Source organism: Haemaphysalis longicornis, unplaced genomic scaffold, assembly GCF_048455015.1.
Source record: "Haemaphysalis longicornis isolate Haplotype H1 unplaced genomic scaffold, Haemaphysalis longicornis Haplotype H1 scaffold_4, whole genome shotgun sequence".
Classification (NCBI taxonomy): Eukaryota; Metazoa; Arthropoda; class Arachnida; order Ixodida; family Ixodidae; genus Haemaphysalis; species Haemaphysalis longicornis.
Window position 1 is genome coordinate 175,056,624 of NW_027526361.1, and position 21,603 is coordinate 175,078,226.

A 21,603-nucleotide genomic window follows, 5' to 3' on the forward strand; every position below is an offset into this window, starting at 1 on the left:
AGGTCCCCCCTGCTATTTCTACAGCCCAGACCATAGTTCCCAAGTTTAGCATTGAAGTCCCCCATAACTACGGTATACTGTGTTTTTACTTCAGCATTGCTGATTCCACATCTTTATAGAAGCGTTCCACCACTTGGTCGTCGTGGCTGGATGTGGGTGCGTAGCCCTTCACCACCTTGAGCTTGTACCTCTTATTGAGCTTAATTACAAGACCTGCTGCCCTTTCGCTAAGGCAATAGTATTCTTCTATGTTGCCAGCTATGCTTTTATTGACTAGAAATCCCACTCCCAGTCTCTTCTGTCCTCTAGACCCCGGTAACATAAGACATGTCCATTTTCAGCACCGTAAAGGCTTCGCCTGCTCTCCTAACCTCACTAAGCCCTATTACATCCGATTTACTGCCCTCTAATTCCTCGAACAACACCTCGAGACTCGCTTCGCTAGATAAGGTTCGCGCGTTAAACGTTGCCAGGTTCAGATTCCATTGGCGGCTTGTCCGGATCCAGGGATTCTTGGCACCCTGTGATGCGTCACAGGTCTGACCGCCATGTGACGCAGCATGGCCAGCTAGCGAAACTAATCAGTATGCGCCGCAGCGGTAGCGGCTGATTAATGTTTTAATGTTTTTCAACTAGGGTGCTCAACCGAAAAAGAGACTCGCCACGGTGGCTCAGTCGCTAAGGCGTTGGGCTGTTGAGCACAAGGTCGCTGGTTCGATTCCCGGCCGCGGCGGCCGCTTTCTGATAAAGGCGAAAAGCAAAAACGCCGGCGTGCACGAGATTCCGGCGCACCTTAAAGATCCCCAGGTGGTAAAAATTAATCTAGAGCCCTCCACTACGGCGCGCCTCATCGCCTGCGTTGCGTCGGCTCGTTAAACCCTATAATCAATCAATGAACCGAAAAAGATACCTGTTCAGCTACAATTCGGGTTTAGGTGAATTCATTTCGTTTCGGTTCAGTTCCGGCTCGATAAATTCACGGGCCGAAACAGTTGGCAAACCGTTTCAGAAGATTTGAACTGGTTCGTAAACCGGTTCCATGCGTTGAATTATCAACGAAGAGAGAAAAATATGTTCGGTAGTTTAAAGCGACCATAACAGAAAATATAAACAAACATTCATAATACTGATTTTCCCAATGACTGTAATGCGATTTCAAGGACGGGGTTTAAACAACTGGGCCTTCCTTGGCAATCCCTTATGTCGTCCTCGTGTCTAGATTGGAGTGTTTTCATCAGAGCTAAGACAGGTGTGCCTGCTAGAAATTTTTAATTTGAACAAAAAAATATATAGATCGTTATGCACAAGGTATAAGATCTCATAAGTTAGTTTGCAGGGAAAGGTTTTGGTTTGGATTTATTTTGAATTTGGAAGAAGAAGGAATTCCTTACAACTACAATTACAAACATTGCTGATTTTCCAAAATTCCCAAAATGCAGGATCCGGTTCTCTTGGACCTTAACATGCTATGGGGTTTATTTCTAGTTTAATTCTAGTTTGTGTAGATAAAAGGGTTCTATTTAACATGTTCACTCTATTGCATTTAGGTAGGTAATTTTGCTCCAATTTCAAAACGACTGTAGGAAAGGCCATCCTGGATATTTTCAAACTTTTCAAATCGCCACGGTTACTCTTTATTACATTCCTCAATAACATGTTCCATTTTCTGTGTAGTTTTGTAGCTACAAAGCCCGAAATATAACCTTGATAGCAGTATGGCGGTGACAAACTAGAGTGGTTGGCAGTAATTGTGACGACTACAACTACTCCCCCTCCCACCCGTAATGCGCTTATTCTTTTCCCTCGCCCCTCCAACGGTGAATGCAACGCGCGTTTAGTGAATCCAATCCATTCTTCCCGCATTCCCACGACTCGCCGTCTGTTGAAACAGCGTACTTCCATCTCGTCTCTCTCCGGCACGCTTTCAGCCTTTGGTGTGAACGGGGGTGCTGGTGTTAGCGGCCGTAAGTTCGCCGTTGCAGGAAAAAATACCACGAAAATACCGAGCTCTCGTGCCTCGCGGCGACCGCCGAGCTTCTCGACACGCGCACTGGCTCTAGCAAAAAAAGGAAGAAACTCAGCGCTGTCGTCAAGGGCTATCACACATGTAAAACAAAACTCCAGCGGTAATGCTCAAGTTGAAAAGACATCCTGCTTGGGAGATGTGAGCGTGGCCGCTGCATTTTCTGGAAGCCGTTATGGGTGCTTGGAGACGTGGCTGCGTGTGTGCCACTCCTTGCCGAGAGGACTTGCAGACCCCGCCACCGCTGCCTCGACTCCATGGCGAAGAGCTGGTGGAATACTACAATGCTGAGGATGACTTTGCATCCACCAGTCGCCGCGAAGAAGACGACGACCTCTTCGATGCATATTTTACGACGATTACTACCACCGCAACTATGCAAATAAACAATGATACTGAAACTTAACTATGCGTCCGGCAATGCGCACCCAGAAGAGCTACGCCAGTCGAGTCTTGCGCTTGAGTGCAAGCTTCACTGAATATTTTTTATTTTCTTCCGTGAAAAGTTCGCAGCAATTCAGAGAATTGTCTACTAATGTGTAGCATCCTTATGCAGCTTTTGTAGAGTGTTAGTTCGTCACAGCCAGATGTATGGCTATGAGTAGTGGAAGGCGTTGGAATATCTTATTCTTTTTAAGTTTGCTTTTGTTTCTTTTCGACGATGATGAGAATGTATGCCATAAAAGCTGGATATATTTTTTTTCTAAGATGCAAGGCGTACTGCAGAGTTGGTCGGTTTACGCTATTTTTAATGCCGAAAACTTTGGCCGTCGCTACTGTGGTTTGGCAACGGCGATAGCGACGGCGTGCAACCTTGCGAGCGGAGACCGAAAGAAACAGCGGGGGAGAGGGTGGCGAAAGTTTAAAGGGAAGGGAAGTATGCTGAGCCCGCACAAGACACTCGCCCGGGCTCTGGCAGAAGTGTGAGGTGGAGGGTGGCACACGCTGCTATGGCGTCGTCACGCTCACTGCCTCCCCCTCCCAATTTTGCCAGAGGAGCTCTTCTGTTCGCGGCTCATCCGCACCATGTGACATTGGCGCGGGAGGCTCAAATACGATTTGCAACAACATGCTCGCCGGCGTCGCCGAAGCGCTGGGAGTCGACAGACAAACTCAGTGACAGAAGTGTGTTTTGTATGCATTGTTTGCATTTCGTTTCCTTGGGAAGAGTGGAGTACATATCCGCCGCTGGTGCTCTTGGTAGTTTATATGTAAATTTTCTTTCTGACTAAGAAACGGACGGATGAACGTACGGACGGGGACGGACAGACCGAGGAAAATTTTCGTCTTTAAGCCCAAGAAAGACTGTAGTCTTTGGATTCTAAAAGAAATTTCGCTTAGAATAGGAATGGATAAGAGGAATAGCAATAGGTAATAAAAGCAGGCTACCGCTGTCACTGACGGCAATGGTATGCAACCAATGTGCTCTGGCGGTTATGAATGATGGCGCAGAAACCTGGCGCCTTGCTAAGCACCAAGAAAAAAAAACTTGTTAGCCTAGCAACAAATAGAAATAACTATTATAGATAGACACAGGGCTATGGAATATGTTAGGAGAGCCGTGAATGAGGGAACAAACCTGGGTGAAAGACATTGTAGTTAAAATTATAGGACTTGGGCTAGTAATGATGCAACGAAAATTATAACGAATCTGAAGCAGATAATGCAAGCGACCATCGCAGGACAGGAGCGCTTGGGAATCTATGTCAGGGGCGTTCTTCCGGCAGTAGACATAGATACGCTGAAGGTGACGATGGTGATGGCAGATTTTTGTCATTTAGACATTGATCGCGATGGGTTTTACTGCCTATTCAACTATACCGATCCCGTGAGGCATCCAATGAAGAAGAGCGAGGGACTACCAATGCGCATTATTATTACTGAAGCATATCTTGTTCCTAAAGTGTACACGGAAGGCTGTACGTATGCTAAAACGTTCTAAATATCAGTTCCGAGGCTGAGCCTATAAGCGTAATCACGAAAACAAATTGTTCGGCTATTGTGTAAACGGAGGCCTACGTTCGCGCATATGCGTGACGTTAAGTAGGGAGAGAGAATAACCTTCATTAATCGAGCAGATGCTAGTGTTATGGGCCTCGCCTCGTGCCGTTAGACGTTTCTAGAGAACATGCCCACTGCCTTTGAAGTGATCTTGGCTTCTCTATCAAAAGGCATGAGAGCGCACCTAACTAATCGAGCAGAGCGAGTACTCGCGCGGCCCGGTTAAAGACACCCAGTTTTTCCGGCATAGCTACTTACTTTCGTGCCGTTCATCCTTTTGCAGATACCCCAATCCCCACAGTGACCAGGGTCGCAGCTACGAGCGAGCACTCGTTTGAAATAGCCTGGACATTCCCGCAAAGTGACCGGCGGCTCTACGAAGGATTTCGGGTGCAGTACTGCACAGACAGCTACGAGGACGGCACATGTTTCGTGGCTGATACCAAGGAGAAAAATTTCACAGCGTCCCGTCTGGCAATGTGCTCCCAGTACTACGTCGGGGTGTCGGTACAGTATCGGAACCAGCACGGAGTACTAGTATCAGGACCACCGGCGAGAGCTTCGATTGTGACCTGGTGTGAAGGTAAGTGAATTTCTCCCTACTCAGTTTTGCTTGCATTTTACCAAACAGCGCGTGTTCACGTCCCTCCTTTTCTCTGCCCGCGCTTTAGGTGCTCCATTCTGGAATGCACCAACTATCCCGAATATAACCCTTGTTCTTTTTTCAAGCTATACTTGGAGCGAAATGAAGGGCCACTTTATTCGCGGCCTGCTCCTCTTTTCGACGCCACGCATTCTTCAACAAACACGGACAGCGCTAACCTGTGAGCAGCGAATGTTCCCGCGCTCACTAACGAAGGCAGGAAACAAGTACAGTGACAAATTTAATTTTAAAAGCTGTAAAGGTGCAGTTTTGGTCTATTTATTCAGGGAATAAGAAATAGCAAAGTTCCTCCGCACGTCCCACCTCGGAAGAAAATCTCATTTCTAGGGCTAACGTTTATGCAGAATGAGCCCTTCGCCGGAATCTGTTCTTCCAAAGTAGTGCCAGGTGCATAAATCAAAAATTGCAAAAAAGGTCAGTTTTGACCATCTTAGAACATACGAAGTTGAACCGTCATGACGACCGAAATTCACGCTCGCAGTTCTTATTTTGGGGTGACATAGGCGATGCAGTTGCACATCAGAGTTACGTGTTACAATTTCGAAGCCGTGCCTGTACAGATCTCCGTCGCCTCCGTCATGTGCTGGCAGCGTGGTGGACGAGCGGCGAGCAGGACAGCTACCTCTGTTCTTCCGGACGTCGAAGATCCGACAGCACAACTTAACTGCTTAATGCATGACGATACGAAAGTACCGATTATACAGGAACAGCAGCCCGCTCGCGAGCTTACAGCATGACTCGGGCAGAGCAACGCCCTTACGAGAGCCCGAAACTATCTGACCTGATTACCAAAAAGGGCGGGGTTTACAGTGACCGGGTGCCTGTTGCAGGGCACTACAGTCGCTTCGATAAACAGTGCCACCTGTGGCAAAATGCTCCTCAGTGGAATGCGGAGCGCCGTAGCCAGTAGCCGCCGGCCGGGTCCGGCCTCTTGTTCTACGGTGCGGATCGCCAAATATAAACAATGACAAGGGGTTTTTCTGAACGGAAAGTGTTGAGAAAAGAGACAGCCTTCACAAACCAGGTCTCCCGTACGACTTGTACGAGTGCCAAAGGCAGCCTCCGCACATATTTAGTATGAGGAAACCTCAGTGCAGACGACGTGCAGATGACGCCCAATGTGCCAAGCTACGATGTCAAGCTAGAAGTGCAAATTCATTCCTCGGCGTAGCCGTTATGACATGTGTAACAAAGCAATGTTTTCATGCCGTATTATTGTCTGCATGCAGTCTGGCGCATCGATGAATATCACTGAGGCTAAGTAAACCTGCAAGGCCATCATGGATGGCCGATTCAAGCAAGCTGTGGCGCCAGCTTTTGTCGTTGATAAAGTGGATGATGGTGTCCTTCACACTTGCACTGTTATAACGAATAAATGGCTTAACAAGGATGCACAGTTTGTATTGAGGTACTCGGCAAAAGTTTTTTACGCATTAAGAACAACAGGTTTACATTTGTTTGCGCATTGCTGTTACATTTTTTTCTCGCGCTTGGCAGTTTATTGGTGCCAGCCGGTTTTGTTCAAAGTGGGAGAAGTTTAGTTGTAGATGACGCTGTTGGATTCCTTTAACAGCCGAAAAAATGCCAGAGACAGCCGCAGGAGTGTGGTGTCTGCTCACAGTCTCTCTTGCCGCCACTATTGGGAAAAACAAGGCACGAACTTCCGGCTGGAGAAAAAAAAGTAAACTGCCGCAGTGTTTCCACGAACACACAGTAATCAAACGCGTGCGTTCGTCCCTCTCTCTTCGAGACAACTGTATTTAGGTGCCGCTTCATTTATGCTGGTTGGGAAACTGTTGTGATGTAAATTGATAGAAATGGATCGGCTTAGAAGAGCTTGAAGTTTCCGTTGTTGCTAAAACAGCCAACAAATCAACATGCCTGACTAGGCTTCGTTTACCTGGATATATTCATTAAAAAAACATCCAAGCATTAAGGACAATATGCCAACGCAACAAATACCCACTGCAGGATGCGCATTCCAGTGCGCTGGCCCCTTCCAGTAATGAGCAGAGCGCCGAGAGGCGCTAACACCCGTCCAACAGAAAACCCCCTTCCAAGCGCTCTGCGCACGACAAGAAAAAGGTAAAAATATAGAAAACACAGCTTCTTTAGATGCAGTGTTCGAATGTCCCTAGAAACAACGGTTAGGCCTCAGAAGTAGGTGCATTCTCCCCCGGAGAAAAGTTGGGGAACGATGCGCGTCCCAGCCGCCGCTGGCATGAGTCACCGATCATGAGTGCTTCACGCACTGTACCAGCTGCAGCGTGTCGTAAATTGTTTATTAAGGAAAGTGGGCTTTACGACCGCGCACAAAGACTTCGCTGCAGTTCACCAAACTTTTATAACGAGTGCACAGGGTAGCGGTGCGCCTGACACATAGTAACACATGCCTTGAATCATCCGTTTTTTTGTAAATGACGCGTACTGTTTCTCCAATCCAAGCTTCTCCCAATGATGCGACGAGTTCGTGCACAGCTAGATTGTTTGCTTAAGTCTGGAAGACGACCTTGAACCAAATCTATATGCCCCTTTCTAGGCTTTCTGCGCGCGAATTCTTTTTCTGGCATCATGCTATATACACGCACCAAGGTGCATGTTGAAGGATCACGTTGAAACCGTTGAGAATCACGAAGCTGAGGTGGTCGCTGAGGGAGGGGAAGCCATATAGATCAACTAATTTCTTCATATTTTTGGGTGGATTTCTCCCTGGCTATAAAAAAATTCTACAAAAAACCAACCTACTATCAGGATTTCTGCCTTGCTGTTTACCTTCAACCTCGCTTTGATGGGGGCTCCTCGAACACACGCAATGTTCTTTTGACGTTGTAATTTTAAACCGCATCTGCTGTTGCTTTCAGGGAGGTAGGCATCACAAAGCTTCAAAACACCATTGGTACCAATGCTAATAAATCACCATCAAAAATCATGATGCCACAGAATTGTTCTGTCACATTCGCGGACGCCAGTGGTATTACGAGAATTATTTACGTTTCGCGTTCTTAACGTGGTACTCGCCAACGCGCGTGAAAAGGTCGATTCTTGTAACCATACGTGATCCTCCACTCCCACTGACGCGGCCGCATGGGCAGCCCCCTCCTGTCCTCTCTATAGGCCTCGAAACAAACAAAACTGAAATTTTGGGGCCTTAATGCACTGACCACAGCGGCAGTAAGACCTGTGACGCAGCAGAGGGTGCTAAGAATCTCGGGATCCCGACAGGCCACCGTTGGAATCTAACCTTGCAACGATTGACACCAGAACATTATCTAGCGAGGCGAGTCTAGAGGTGTTGTTTGAGGAATTAGAGGGAATTAAATAAGATGTAATAGGGCTTTGCGATGTTAGGAGGACAGGTGAAGCCCTGACAGTGCTAAAAAATGGACACGTCCTATGTTACCATGGTCTAGTGGATAAATTACAAGTGGGAGTGGGATTTCTAGTCAGTTAAAGCATAGCTGGCAACATAGACGAATACTATAGCATTAACGAAAGCGCAGCCGGTCTTGCAGTTAGGCCTAATAAGAGATACAAGCTCAAGGTGGTACAGGGCTACGCGCCTACATTCAGCGACGAGCACCAGGTAGTTGAACGCTCCTATGAAGATGTAGAATCCACAATGGCTAAAGTAAAAACACAGAATACCGTAGTTATAGAAAACTACAAAGCTAAAGTAGGCAAAAAGCAGGCTGCAGACAAGATAGTTGGGAACTGTGGTCTCGGTTGTAGGAATAACATAGGTGACCTATTAGTCGAGTTCGCAGAGTGGAATAATACGCATCATGAATACCTTCTGCAAACGCGATATCAGGAATTGTTCGTGGAGGAGTCCGAATTGAGAGCATAGAAATGAAATAAACCACATACTATGCGAAACCCCTAGTGTTGTGCGGGATGTGGAAGTGCTCGGAAGTGTGAGGCGTAGTGACCACCGTATGGTAAGATCTCGAATTAGGCTAGATTTGAGTAGGAATCGTAACAAGCAAGTATGAAAGAAGCCAATCAATGAGCTAACAGTAAGACGTAAAGTAGAAGAATTCAGGATCGCGCTGCAGAACCGCTATTCAGCTCTTACCGAGGAAGCCGAGCTTACGACACAGGAAGCTAGCGACAAACTTACGCGCATTATCACGGAGTGTGCAGTAAAGTCGGAGATGCGATAGCTAGACAGGATACTGGGAAACTTTCCCAGCAGACGAAATATTTAATTACGAAACGCCAAAGCATGGCAATCTCCACCCCAGCTGACAGGATAGAACTAGCGGAGCTTTCGAAGTTAATAAGCGTAAGACAGCCGACAGACGCAAGTATAATATTGAGATGATCAAGCCTGCTGTAAACAACGGAGGCTGCCTGAAAGCAGCGAAGAGGCGTCTAGTCATGGGGAAAATCAGATGTATGCACTTAAAGACAAGCAAGGCAATGTTATCACGAATAGGGATAATATAGTTATAGTAGCCGAGTTCTATAGAGCCATAGCCGCGATATCCAGGATAATACCGAATGAGGAAGTACTTCAGAGGAGACAGACATCTCACCAGTAACCACAGAAGAAGTAAAGAAGGCTTTGCATTAAATGCAAGGGGGCAAAGAACCTGTTGAGGATCAGATAACAACAGACCTCTTGAAGGATGGCGGGCACATTGTACTAGTAAAACTGGAAAACCTGTACACGCAATGCCTAATGACCGCGAGTGTACCGGAATCTTGGAAGAACGCGAACATCACCCTAACTCATAAGAAAGGTGGCAAGAAGGACTTGAAAAATCACAGGCCGATAATCTTACTGTCAGTCGTCTACAATGCACTTACCAAGGTAATCGCTAACAGAATTACCCTCACCTTATATTTTAGTCAACCTAATGAACAAGCAAGGTTTCGTAAAGGGTATTCGACAATGAACCATATTTACGCTATAAGTCCGGTGATAGAGAAGTGCGCGGAGTATACTAAACACCCATATATAGCCTTCATAGATTATGAGAGTATTTGACTCGGTCGAAACCTCAACAGTCGTTGAGGCATCACGGAATCAGTGTGTAGACGAGCATTACGTTAGAATACTAGAGGATATCTACAATGGGTCCACAGGTACCATCGTCCTCCATAAGGAAAGCAGTGAAATGCCTATAAGGAAAGGCGTCAGAAAAGGAGCCACAATCTCTCGAATGTTATTCACAGCATGTTTACAAGAGGTATTCATAAAATTGAATCTGGAACAGGTGGGCGTAAGGGTTATTGAAGAATACCTCAGTAACCTCCGATTTGCTGATGACGTTGCCTTGCTAAGTAACTCGGGGGACGAATTGCAAAGCATGCTTACCGCCGCACCGGACAAGTAGAATAGAACCGTGGGCCTGAAAAATAATGCGCACAAAAATAAAGTAATGCTGAATAACCTCGGGAGAGCACAGCGGTTTCAGAGAGGTGGCGAAGCAGTGGAAGTGCTAAGCGGGTAAGTGGTAAGCGGGTCCCAACTTAGCCCAAGTTGTGACCCCGGATCCCAATCAAGAGGCAGAAATAATTAGAAGGATAAGAATGGGGTAGAGTACATTCGGCAAACCTGCTCGGATAATGAATGGTAGCCTACCAATGTCCCTGAAGAAAAAAGTGTCTGACAGCTGCATCTTAACGGTACTAACCTACGAGGCAGAAACTTGGAGGCTCACTAAAAGTGTTTAACTTGAATTGAGGACGACTCGGCGAGCAATGGAATGGTAGATGATAGGTGTAATATTATGGGACAAGAAGAGAGCGGAGTGGCTCAGGTAACAAACGCGTGTTAAAGACATATTAGTAGAAATTAAGCGAAATGGGCGTGGGCAGTGCATGTAATGCGAAAGCAAGATAACCGTTGGTCATTAAGGGTAACTGTGTGGATCCCTAGAGAAGGCAAGCGTGGAAGGGGCGGCAGAAGTTAGATGGGCTGTTGAGATAAAGAAGTTTGCGGGAATAAACTGGTCGCTGTTAGCGCAGGAGCGGGATAACTACAGCTTTATGGGAGAGGCTTTTGCCTTGCAGTGGGCGTCGATAACCTGATGGTGGTGCTGATGATGAATGCCCCGAAGATACACCTGCGACGCAAGGCGCGCCGTACGGGAGGGCTACGGATCAATTTCGACCACGGATCCGGATCTCTTGGGCGCGGCGAAATATCGACACTCCGGTGCTTTCGCGTCTCACCTCATCCTGAAAGGCAGCCACCGCGGATCGCACCCGCATCCTCGGGCTCAGCAGCGCATCGCATAAGCCCACTCAGCCACCACGGCGGTATAGGCTTGTGGACAGTGCAATTTTAAAAGGCAGGCTCTTTCCACAAAACGACAGGTGACAAAGAGTGGGAAGGCATGACTATATCTGAGGAACATCACCGGCTGAAGTTACCTTTCAAGCTAGGACTACAGTACCACAGTAATACCTGAAGGCTTGCACGGTACTCCGGCTATTGGGTGAACAACAACACAGTTGAGCTCTTGAATGCCTTCACAAGTGCTTCCGGCATCACATTATAGAATGCTCATAACCAGGGTGGTGTATGTATGCCCCAAATTAAATAGAATTTTGCGGGTAAATACTTCGTTTTAAGTACGAATGCACTTCTTAAGCGAGCCTGAATCGTCCGCCGCCGTAGTCCGCATAGCAACAGCTGCGGGTGCGCGCGCTCCTCATCTTCCCTAGCAACGGGGGGAGATGGGCGCGCGCTGCCTGGCCGCTGACATGGCACATACCCAAGTGGGGGATTGGCCAGGAATCGGGCGTGAGAAGGGCTAATGCACCCGCTTAAAGGAGTACTGACACGAAATTTCAAAGCTGAGATCCGCTCTAGCAATCAAGTACAACGACAACACAAATAGGTGTGTGTGAATAAATGCATCTTTCTTTCTTTGTAGTTGTGTGTGTGTGTGTGTGTGATCTCTCTTTCGCGAACATTACCGAACCGCGCAAATTCAACTCGTGCATTCGCACTTTCACATTCTTTCCCTCGGGGAAATGCGGGGAATTTTTTGTCAGTCCTTTCGTATCCGGTGTAAACCGAACTAGATGAGATTACTAATCAGAATATTTACATTCCTGTCGTTTCGCGATATAATCACACTGTCTCTGTAGTTCTGGCAGTATCATTACGCTGTGTGTGCACTGAACCGCAGGTATATATACTTATTTCACTGCGTTAGGGGGTGCGTCCAATCTGAATTTTTTTGATAGCTAAAGCTTTGTGGCCATTCAGTGTATTTTTTATTAAAAGTTACCAAAATAATCAATTTGCATTAGCGAAATACGTCACCTCTGTTTCTTTGACTCGTGATTGGTTGGAAACCCTCGTGATCTGTGTGGCCGTCTTGTTGGACGTTTGCTGTATTTGATGCGTCCTTAGTCGATGCTGTTTCTTCTGCTGTTCCAAGGAGGCCATTCTTTGCCAATGGATTAAGCATATTGTAGCGCGTGGGGTCAACGCTAGCGCTTGTTTCATTCAGTCTTTAGTTACTCCAGGAGTTACCCCGTTAGCGCCACAACTGCTGGCTGCCGGAGAATAGGACCAACGTACTCTTCTAGTAGAAATAGTGAAAAATGAAACATTTTGATGAATGCAGCACATTAACACTTGGAATCTTTAAACTGGGTTCAGAGAAAGGTATGTAGGCAAAGGTACGTTCACACTGGCCCCACGATCGTTTGAAAAATCGCGCTTGCGGCTAACACAGAGACGGTCTCGGAAGAGGAAAACATACAGTTCTCGTAGAGACTGCGGCAGGCGTACATCTTGTCCTCTCGAGTTCGCCTGCGCGTTTCGTGCAAAAATGTTCCACCAATTGCCCCCCACCAAGCATGCTTAATGGTTATGATTCCACGACTCATAGACAGGACAGCACAGTCTGTCGGTGCGCAGGGTGAATTAGTAATACGTTTGAAATAGTACCTAAATTGCAAACGAGCGTGATCCGTGCTCCCGGATGCTTCTCCACATGATCGGCTGGAGGAATTGGGTCAGCTCTTTCACTGACTGAGCAACGCCTAAGCATGAAAAAAGAAAACTGAATGACCATTTGTTAAAGATATTCTATGAGTGCGTGGTCACGGATATGTCCATTTGCTCAACATGCGCACACAAGACAAAGGATGGCCACGCCACGCGGGGTTATTATTTGCACATGGCGCTGCCGCCTCCACGCCGGCGTGTACACAAGCACACAGAAAAACACAAGCACACACAATGCGTGAGGCGCCGGCCCGCTAAAGTCACATGCGGCCCCTGCGTGGGCGCGGCACTTCGCCGCCATAGCATCCACCATTAGCAGAGCCGGCCGGTTCTGCTCCACCTGTCCCCTGTCAACTTCACCTTTCACCCCGGCGAGTAGCGATCCGGCAGTCTCCGCAGTCTCTCACTCAGCCTGAGCACAGGTGTCGAAGCAGGTGTGGCAGCATTGGGTGCTGCCTGTGTCACTCTTGCACCATCTGTCGGCCTTGCAGGTGTCACCGGACTTGCACGTGGCGCCACAGTGGCGCGAGTAGCACCAGCCCCTGGTGCTGTGCTGGCAGCGGCCGGTGTAATTGGCTCCCCAGCCTGCTGGCTTCCTGAAGGGGCGGCTGAGATTGCCAGGCGAGGCCTCACGTGGTCAGCATGCCGGTGCCACGTGGTCCCGTCCGACATGCGGACGAGCAGCGACGACGCACTGGTAGGAGAGACCACGTGCCAGGCAGACCAGGCTGGACCAGGCCGGAAGTTCCTGGCGAAGACCGGAGCCCCAGGCTCTGGCAAAGGCCCAGGATGCCAAGCTCGGTCAGCCGCCAGTTTCTGCTTGAGCTGCTTCAGGAGTGCTGTGGAATGGAGCTCTGGGTGCAACACGTCCCACGGTGTCTTCACCATCCGGCCCAACAGAAGCTCGCAGGGGGCACGGCCCGTGACGTCGTGGGGTGTGGTCCGGTACTGGAACAGGACTCGGGCAACCTGCGTCCGGAAATCCCCTGCCTTGTTCTTCTTGAGCTTGTCTTTCACAGTTTGCACCACCCACTAGGCACCACCATTCGAAGCAGGGTGGTACGGCGGAACCATCATCCGACGGATTCCGTTCTTCGTCAGCCAGGCAAGGTACTCCTCGCTGGCGAAAGCGGGACCGTTGTCGGACACGATGACGTCCGGCAACCCCTGGGGTGCGAAGACTTGCTGCAACACCGCAATGGTTGCTCCTGCCGAAGGAGTGGTGACTGGCAGTACGTCCACCCACTTGGAGAAGGCGTGCAGCACCACCAGGAAGTAGTGGCCTTTGAAGGGGCCCCCGACATCCACGTGCAGGCGGGACCAGGGTCGCTCCGGGAACGGCCAGGGGGTGATCTCCACATGGCGCGAGGCTCTCTGGTTCTCCTGGCAGACTTGGCAGCTCTGCACCATGCGAGAAATGTCCTGGTCCAGGCCAGGCCACCAGACGTGGGAGAGAGCCACCATCTTGGTCTTCTCCACGCCTGGACGACCCGTGGGCAGCAACTGCAGGACCTTGCACCACAGGCTCTGTGGAATCACCAGCCTGGAACCCCACAGGAGGCAGCCCTGCTGGAGGCTCAGCTCGGCGGCCTTGTGGTTGTACGTCCGCTCCGCCAACACCTCCCCTTGGGACACCGCCTTGACGACCTGTGACAGGACTGGGTCCCGGCTGGTGGCCTGCGACACTGCCGATCTGGACAGCACCTCTGGGTAAGCGTGGTCCAGCATGAACACTTCGGCAGGTTCAGGAACAGCAACAGGCACCTCTGGCAGGGGCAGCCGGCTCAGGGCATCAGCAGGTTCCAGGTGATTTCCTTGGTGGTAGACCAGCCGGTAGTTTTAGGCCGCGAGCCTCAAGGCCCAGCGCACCACTCGAGGTGATGCCTGCACTGGAACCGCTTTGTCAGGCCCCAGCAGTCCCAGCAGCGGCTTGTGGTCTGTGACCGCCTCGAACTTCCGGCCCCACATGTACTGGTGGAAGCGCTCGACCCCGAACATGAGGGCCAGGCATTCCTTGTCCAGCTAGCTGTACCGCTGTTCTGCAGAATGCAGCCAACTTGACGCAAACGATACAGGGCGTCCCTGGCCATTCTTCTCCCTGTGGGCCAGGACGGCTCCCACCCCTTAGGGCGACGCATCTACGGTCAGGACGACGGGCTTGGCCGGATCGAAGTGCACCAGCAGCAGAGCCTTCGTGACGAGCTCCTTGCTGCACTGGAGGGCCAAGTCCTGCTCCTTCTTCCAGGCCCACTGCTGTCCATCTCGAAGCAGAAGATGGAGTGGCTGTAGATGCGACGACAGGTGCGGCAGGAAGCTCCTGTAGAAGTTTATGAGGTCAAGGTAGCTCTGCAGCTCTTTCTTGTTCTGGGGATTAGGCGCCTTGAGCACAGCCTCAACCTTGCGATGTGCCGGGGCCAGGCCAGCCTGGGAAATGACGTGGCCGAGGTACTCAACGCTGAGGGCCAAGAACATGCACTTTTACAGCTTTAGCTTCAGCCGGGCGTCCTGCAATCGTGCCAGGACGTTGTGTAGGTTCTGCAGGTAGTCCTCATTGTCTGTACCGGTCATCAGGATGTCGTCCAAGTACGCCGCCACGTGCCTCATGCCCCTGAACAGGTTGTCGATCTCCCCCTGGAAAATGGTAGGTGCTGAGGCCACGCCGAACGGTAGGAGCGTGTACTCAAAGAGTCCCAGCGTTGTCGATATGGTGACATACTTCCGGGACGACTCCTGGAGCACCAGCATCTGGTACGTAACTCTGAGGTCGAGCTTGGTGAACTACTGTCCCCCGGACAGCGCCGACCAGAGATCTTCAATGCGGGCCAGCGGGTACTTTTCCACGGAAGCAGCGGGGTTGATGGTGACCTTGAAGTCCCCGCAGATCTTTACACTGCCGTCTTCATTCAGGACTGGCTCGATGGGAGCGGCCCACTCCGACGTCTTGACGGGCACCGGGATGTCATTTCGCTGCAACCGTTGCAGCTCCTGGGTGACCCCGTCCTTCAAGGCGAACGGCAGCAAGCGCGGCTTGAAAAATCGGGGCAGGGTTCCCTCGGGCACATGAATGCTTGCCGCCGTGCCGGTAAATGGGCCCACCCCAGGCTAGAACAGGGCCTTGAACTTGGTCAGGAGGTTCGGGACGTCTTCCACCACCACTCGTACTACTTCCTGGTACTCCGGTAGCCGCACGCCCAACGCCTGGATTCCGTTCCGACCCAGCAGCGTTGGTGCCGACCCCTTGGTGAAGTGCAGGGGCAGGGTGGCCTCCCTGTCACCAAGGCGAACGCTGACCTCGGCTTGACTCTCGACCTGGGCGAGCTGTCTGGAGTAGCTGCGCAGCATGACGCCCGACGCCTCGACGGACACTTCAGGGAAGGTGCGCCTCAAGACTTTCCCGGCCACGACCGACACACTGGCCCCTGTGTCCAGTCCATGGAAATGGAACGCCCGCAGACTTCGTCAGTGAGCATATACAGTGGCACAGACGACTGAAGTCTGTCCGTGTGGCACATGTCAAAAATCTGTGGGTCTTCGGCCCCGACGTGAAGACTACCCGTTGCACCCGAAGCTACTGCCGCACGCTCCCGCCGCCTACCCTTGCGCCGACTCTCTTGGCCGTGGGCTGGCGCAGAACATGTGCTGGACGCCGGCTGCTGCTTCCGTCCTTTCGCTGTCCCCCCTCGGCACGCCCGAGCAATGTGCCCAGTTCTTCTACATGCAAAGCACTCCGCTTGTGCGAACTGCCACTGTGAGGGGGGTCACCACCACAATGACTGCACCTGCCATGCCGTGTCGTCATCTTGTTCACCGCCGCTTCCGTCGACGGTGAGCCGGCCGCACGCGCTATCTCACCCGCGTCCTTGGCCGCAGCATCAATCGTCAGCGCTGCCTTCACGGCGTCGTCCAGCGAGGGGTCGGGAAGCTCTAGGAGTCGCGTCTGCATGGCGGGGTCGTTGATGCCGCAGACGAAACGGTCCCGGAGCACCGAGTCGAGCTGCTCTCCGAAGGCGCAGCCACTTGCAAACCCTCGCAGCGCTGCGACGAACTGCCCGAGCGTCTCCCCTTCTCGGCGGCTCCGGTTGTTGAAGCGGAAGCGCTCCATTAACGTGGACGGGGCCGGGTTGAAGTGCGAGCGCAGCGTCGCCAGCAGCTCACCCAGCGACTTGTTATGCGGCGTGGCCGGCTTGAGGAGGTCGAGCAGGAGAGCAAGGACGCGGGTCCCGTAGCTGGCCAGGAAAATATCGCGCTGTTTTGCCTCAGGTATCGTTCGCCCGGAAAAACACGCCGACTTGTTCCTCGTAGACCGGCGAGGCGGACCCTTCACCGTCGAACGGCTCGAACCTCCCGTACAGCGGCGTGGCGCAATGGCGGCCGGCGTGAGGGGGTGGTGTCTCGGCACTCTCGGTGGCTTCGGTCTCTCCGCGGGCTTCGTCCCTCGTTGCCAGGGTCACGATTTAGCCCCGCATTTGTGAACGTGGGAGGGTCGGGGTACCCTCCAGCCGAGTGACGACACGCAGCGTGCTGGTGGTGACGGTGACTGACCGAGAGCGGCTGTGCTCATCAGTGTTTATTTTCCAGCCGTGCACAATGTTTCCCACCGAGCCTGGTGGGGCCACCGAACTTAGCGGCCAACGAATATAAGGGTCGGAGGTCGCCACATATTTGTCACAGGCCACCTATGTTTAAGCATACAATCCTGCCGAGGAAGTCTGCAACTAAACGAGCAGGTACCAGACTGTTTGGCAACCACAGAAAGACAGAGGGAAGAGCATGGTGCCTAAAGCCAAGGCGCTGAAAGATTACTGCGTTGAAAAACTTAAAATGTTCATGTTACGATGTCTGAGTTTGTCCCCGACCGTTACGTGATGGAGTTGAAGGTTGCGCGTCGGATTGCGTTACGTTGTTCATGACGATATTGCTGACATGCGTCACACGCAGTGCCACTGCTCACGGTCACTCACCATGACGACATCGACGACGGCTTCAGTACCAGCCTGTTTGCCTGGACATGCGTCAACAGCAGTGTGCGCACGTTCGAGGTAAGTATACCTTGTAGAGTTATACTTACGTTAATATCGGCACGAGTAACTCCGTAAGCAGATTAGCAGCGCACTTTTTAAGCTAAAATGAAAAGATTGTATGATGTCTCCTGCTCTTTACCTTGTTTTTCAGGAAAAACTTCTTACCGAAGTGAATCGTAGAAATATCCTCTTTTTTTCACCACATGAAAGTATAATTCTAGGCAATGTTCTGGGTTCTTTTGGCGTCTTTACATGCATTTTATCATAAGAAAAAAGCTCCTTCAAAAGTTAAACAACTATCACACTGTTAAGTGACCTCAGCTGTGGCGACACACTCGGAAGACCGCAAGACAAAATTTATTGGATTGCAAGTATTGTTAACCCGTAGAACGTCTGCATGTACAAAAAGCCAACCTAAACAATAAAGTAAGTTAAATTTGATTTCTAAATACGGCAGATAGCATCAAAACACTCTCAAAACCAGCGTGTCAGTGCGGAGGTTCAAACCACGCGACACCCGCGCTGTGCGCTGCTACACCAGAGGACGCAAAGGTTCTCGCCGGCATCTAACGGCAAAAAAATTTTCATTAAGTCACTCATTCATTCTTAGCGATCCCCAGTGAGCCCAGCCTTAGAAGTCCCCTGCGCCATGACTGATACTTATTTCAAGTCTCTAGGTATGTAGCAGCTTTCGGCTGGGCTTCAGGAGTCGGTCTGTCTGGCGGGCTTGCAAGCGGACGGGAGGACGGGCAGGCAGTCAGGCAGATGGCACTGAAATCTCTTTATAGACACTGTAATCATCAGCGGTGTGCTTTTTCGGACTATTCATGTGTGAACGCGGCCTAACTAACCGCTGTGCATGTAATGATTGATTGTAGGCTTTAACGCGCCAACCCAACGCAGGCGATGAGTGGCGCCGTAGGGAGGGGCTCCGGATTAATTTTAACCACCTGGCGATCTTTAAAGTGCGCTGAAATCTCGAACACACCGGTGTTTTCACTTTTCGCCTCCATCAGAAAAGCAGCAGCCGCGGCCGGGAACCGAACCCGCGTCCTTGGACTCAGTAGCACAACGCCTTAGCCACTGAGATACCTCCGTGGGTGTTTCCCGGAACCTATTCCTCTGAATGTATATGATAGGTGAATTTTTTGCCGACAAATTGATAGGTATATCACACTCGCCCGCCTCGTGGTTTACTGGGCCAACGACCCCAATGTGTTCAGTACAGGCTAGACGGCCGCGGAGATTGGACACGCTGCGGTGGCTCAGCTGACTGTGACGTCGTTGTGGATCGCGCAAGTACGGCGGCACGTTCCAGCGGGTATCTCAGGCTCACCCATCATCGCGAGAACCAGAACTTCGCCGTGGGCATCCGCGGGTGCAACTGGCTTTATGGATGTGGGAAAGAAAATACTGTGCAACTGAACGTGCACAGCCCAGGTACCTCCCTCTCGAGTTCCTACCCTTGCCGCTATTTATGTGCTACTGGTTTTTCTTGTGCGTATCATCTGCACAGATATAGGATGTGTACAGGGTGTCTTACGTAGCTAAAAAATGAGCAGAAATGTAATCAATAGTATTAGCCTGCGTAAATAATGCCATTTTATTGTTACATGCTAAAAAATTAATAAATTACTCAACCAAAATAATCAGCTTTTTAAGGAAGACATGTTTCCACAGGAACGTTTTGCGTCCAACAATATGTTTCGTATTGCAGTTTTTGCGAACATATTTTGAACGGTACGAAACTCTATGCCGCTGAAATGAACTATCAGAGCAAACATGAGCCCCGCGAACCAGCTGTTCACCAGGCCGCGCGCGCAGCCGCTGTGTAGCCGCTGCGTGGCACGGTGTGCTGAGCCACGTGAGGTTCGAACGAGACGCTCCGCCATCAGGTAGTCTTAACTTGACGCGTTTTTTTTACAATGCACTGGGGCCTAGCCTTGCATAATGCCGGCAGTTGCTCCGCCCTTGCAACGCAAAACTCTCTGTGCTCAATCACCACGATTCCCGTAGGTTCTTCAAACATTTTCCTTCAAAAACCGGGGGACCAGGTGCGCTATTTACCGCCTAGGGATCCAGTGCCAGGTTTGGTAAAGAACGCCTTCTAATGAAGCATGCGGGGCAGTTTTCATTCGAAGTCCATGAAAAGATGCCGATGTCGCCTGGCACACCACACGTTGCACACAGGGTCTACAACCTACGCTTCAGCTCCTAGAACCACGCCGGATCCCATGCTGAATTCATCCGCATACTCTGCTGCAATCACGCCTTTTCTCTTTTCTTTCCTTTGGTAACGCATGGCTATACGCCTCGAGGGCTGCCAGTAGGGGCGCCACTGAAATGCTCGTAGCGGCTCGTTTCGAAAGCAGTCGCGGGAGACTCCGGCCCGCCGACCATTGTCGCCGCTGCTTTTGCGGCGCGTTCACGGCTGAAACTTACCGCTTGTATGCATTAGAAATTTATATTCATGTAGAGCAGTCACTCTGTTCGCGAATGTGGTGTATTTGCGAGAGTTTAAATTTTTATGACGACATATTGGTGTGATACATTCGGCCCGTATGGGCGCCAGGCGGGTGCAACAGGCCAGCGTCGCGAAACCAGCGTATGCATAAAGCTGATTGTAATTCCACTGTCCTTAAATTTACTAACGCTATCTCGTAAGCAGCGTTTGTTCAGATGGTCATGCTAAGGGCTATACACTACAATGTAAATCGGTTTTGTGTGCTTACATCATCTAGCGGAGTACTCATACCTGACCGCGCCAGTTACGCTTAAACCGTAATCTTAGTATATCTTAGTATATCGTAAATCGCCAACCCTTGCTTCGTTCAATTTTGGGGCACCTGTACTCGATACCTCTATAGTAAACAAAGTAGGGAACGTTCTCTCCCTCGAAGACGATTACCACGGAGTTTGTCTTTCCCATTCGCCGTGCTTGTAGAATGGTGGAATTCCTCTTGTTAACCAAGCTCCGAGAGATCATTTATTCATTTTCTTCGCTTGGGATATTGTGGGTGACTCCTTTTGTGCCCTCTTCTGGAGGAGTTGCATAAGCCACAATCTGGTGTTCGTGCTCCTTGATCTTCAGAGTGGTGATTTCGTTGCAGTCTTTCGCCCGTTCGATGTTCGGGGAACTTACAACTATTATATTATTGGTGCGCAGCCTGTCTTCTTCGGCTTCTGTTCCGTCGTTGCTTGCAGAGACGATTATGCAGTCTCTCAGGAGAACTTGGTTTGTTCTGGCTACATTTAGCCAATGTTTTGGTCGTACTATTATCTTCATGTCTTTCTTCGGCAAATCGGGTTGCCGTGGCTTTTTTGGTGGCTTTCGTTTTTTGATAGCTTTCGGCGCCATCCTGTATTCGGCTTATCTCGGTTGTTAGTCTTAGCGCTTTCAGCGCTTTCTGGTTCTTGTGCCTGTGGCTGTCGAGCCACCCCGCTTGGGCGGAGAATTCGTCTCGTGAAATATGCTCACTTTCTATGGCGACCTCCATGTTAGATTCGGGCCGCTTTTCATTTGCTGTCACTGCTTCACCATTCAGGCGGTGCCGCTTCACTCGAGTTCGCCGCCCGCGGTCGAGGAGGCCGAGGTCCACGTTAGGTCTAGCTGGACCGGTGTCTCTCCGAAGTGGAAGATGGCCGTAGAAACTAAACCGGTTGTCCGGTTTTACCAAGAGAGGTGTCCACACGTCCGCGAAGACTTCGTGGAGCGAACAGTGTAGCTCGCTGACCCGGGCATTGATAAATTCAGCCACCACAAAGAGTTAATTGTCCAGCCCATTCAGAGAGCAACCGATCGCATCGATCCCCTGGTGGCCATCCTTGTATTTGAAACAAAGCCGCATTTGTTGTCTGCGCTGGCAAACAAAACCAGTATCGGTATCAGAACTGTGTCAGCTACAGTATCAGAAGC

The 21,603-nt window shown here is 50.5% G+C and overlaps 1 protein-coding gene across 3 annotated transcripts in view; it reads left to right on the top strand.

The window, feature by feature from the left end:
• The window catches only part of LOC144179515 (uncharacterized), a 191,162-nt gene that overhangs the window by 141,293 nt on the left and 28,266 nt on the right, over window positions 1–21,603 (top strand). For all 3 annotated transcript variants that reach the window (XM_077707895.1, XM_077707896.1, XM_077707897.1), the window contains 3 exons: window positions 4,308–4,607; window positions 17,605–17,705; window positions 18,911–19,127. In XM_077707895.1, the coding sequence (XP_077564021.1) occupies window positions 4,308–4,607; window positions 17,605–17,705; window positions 18,911–19,127 (618 nt within the window). The remainder of the gene's footprint in view (window positions 1–4,307; window positions 4,608–17,604; window positions 17,706–18,910; window positions 19,128–21,603) is intronic.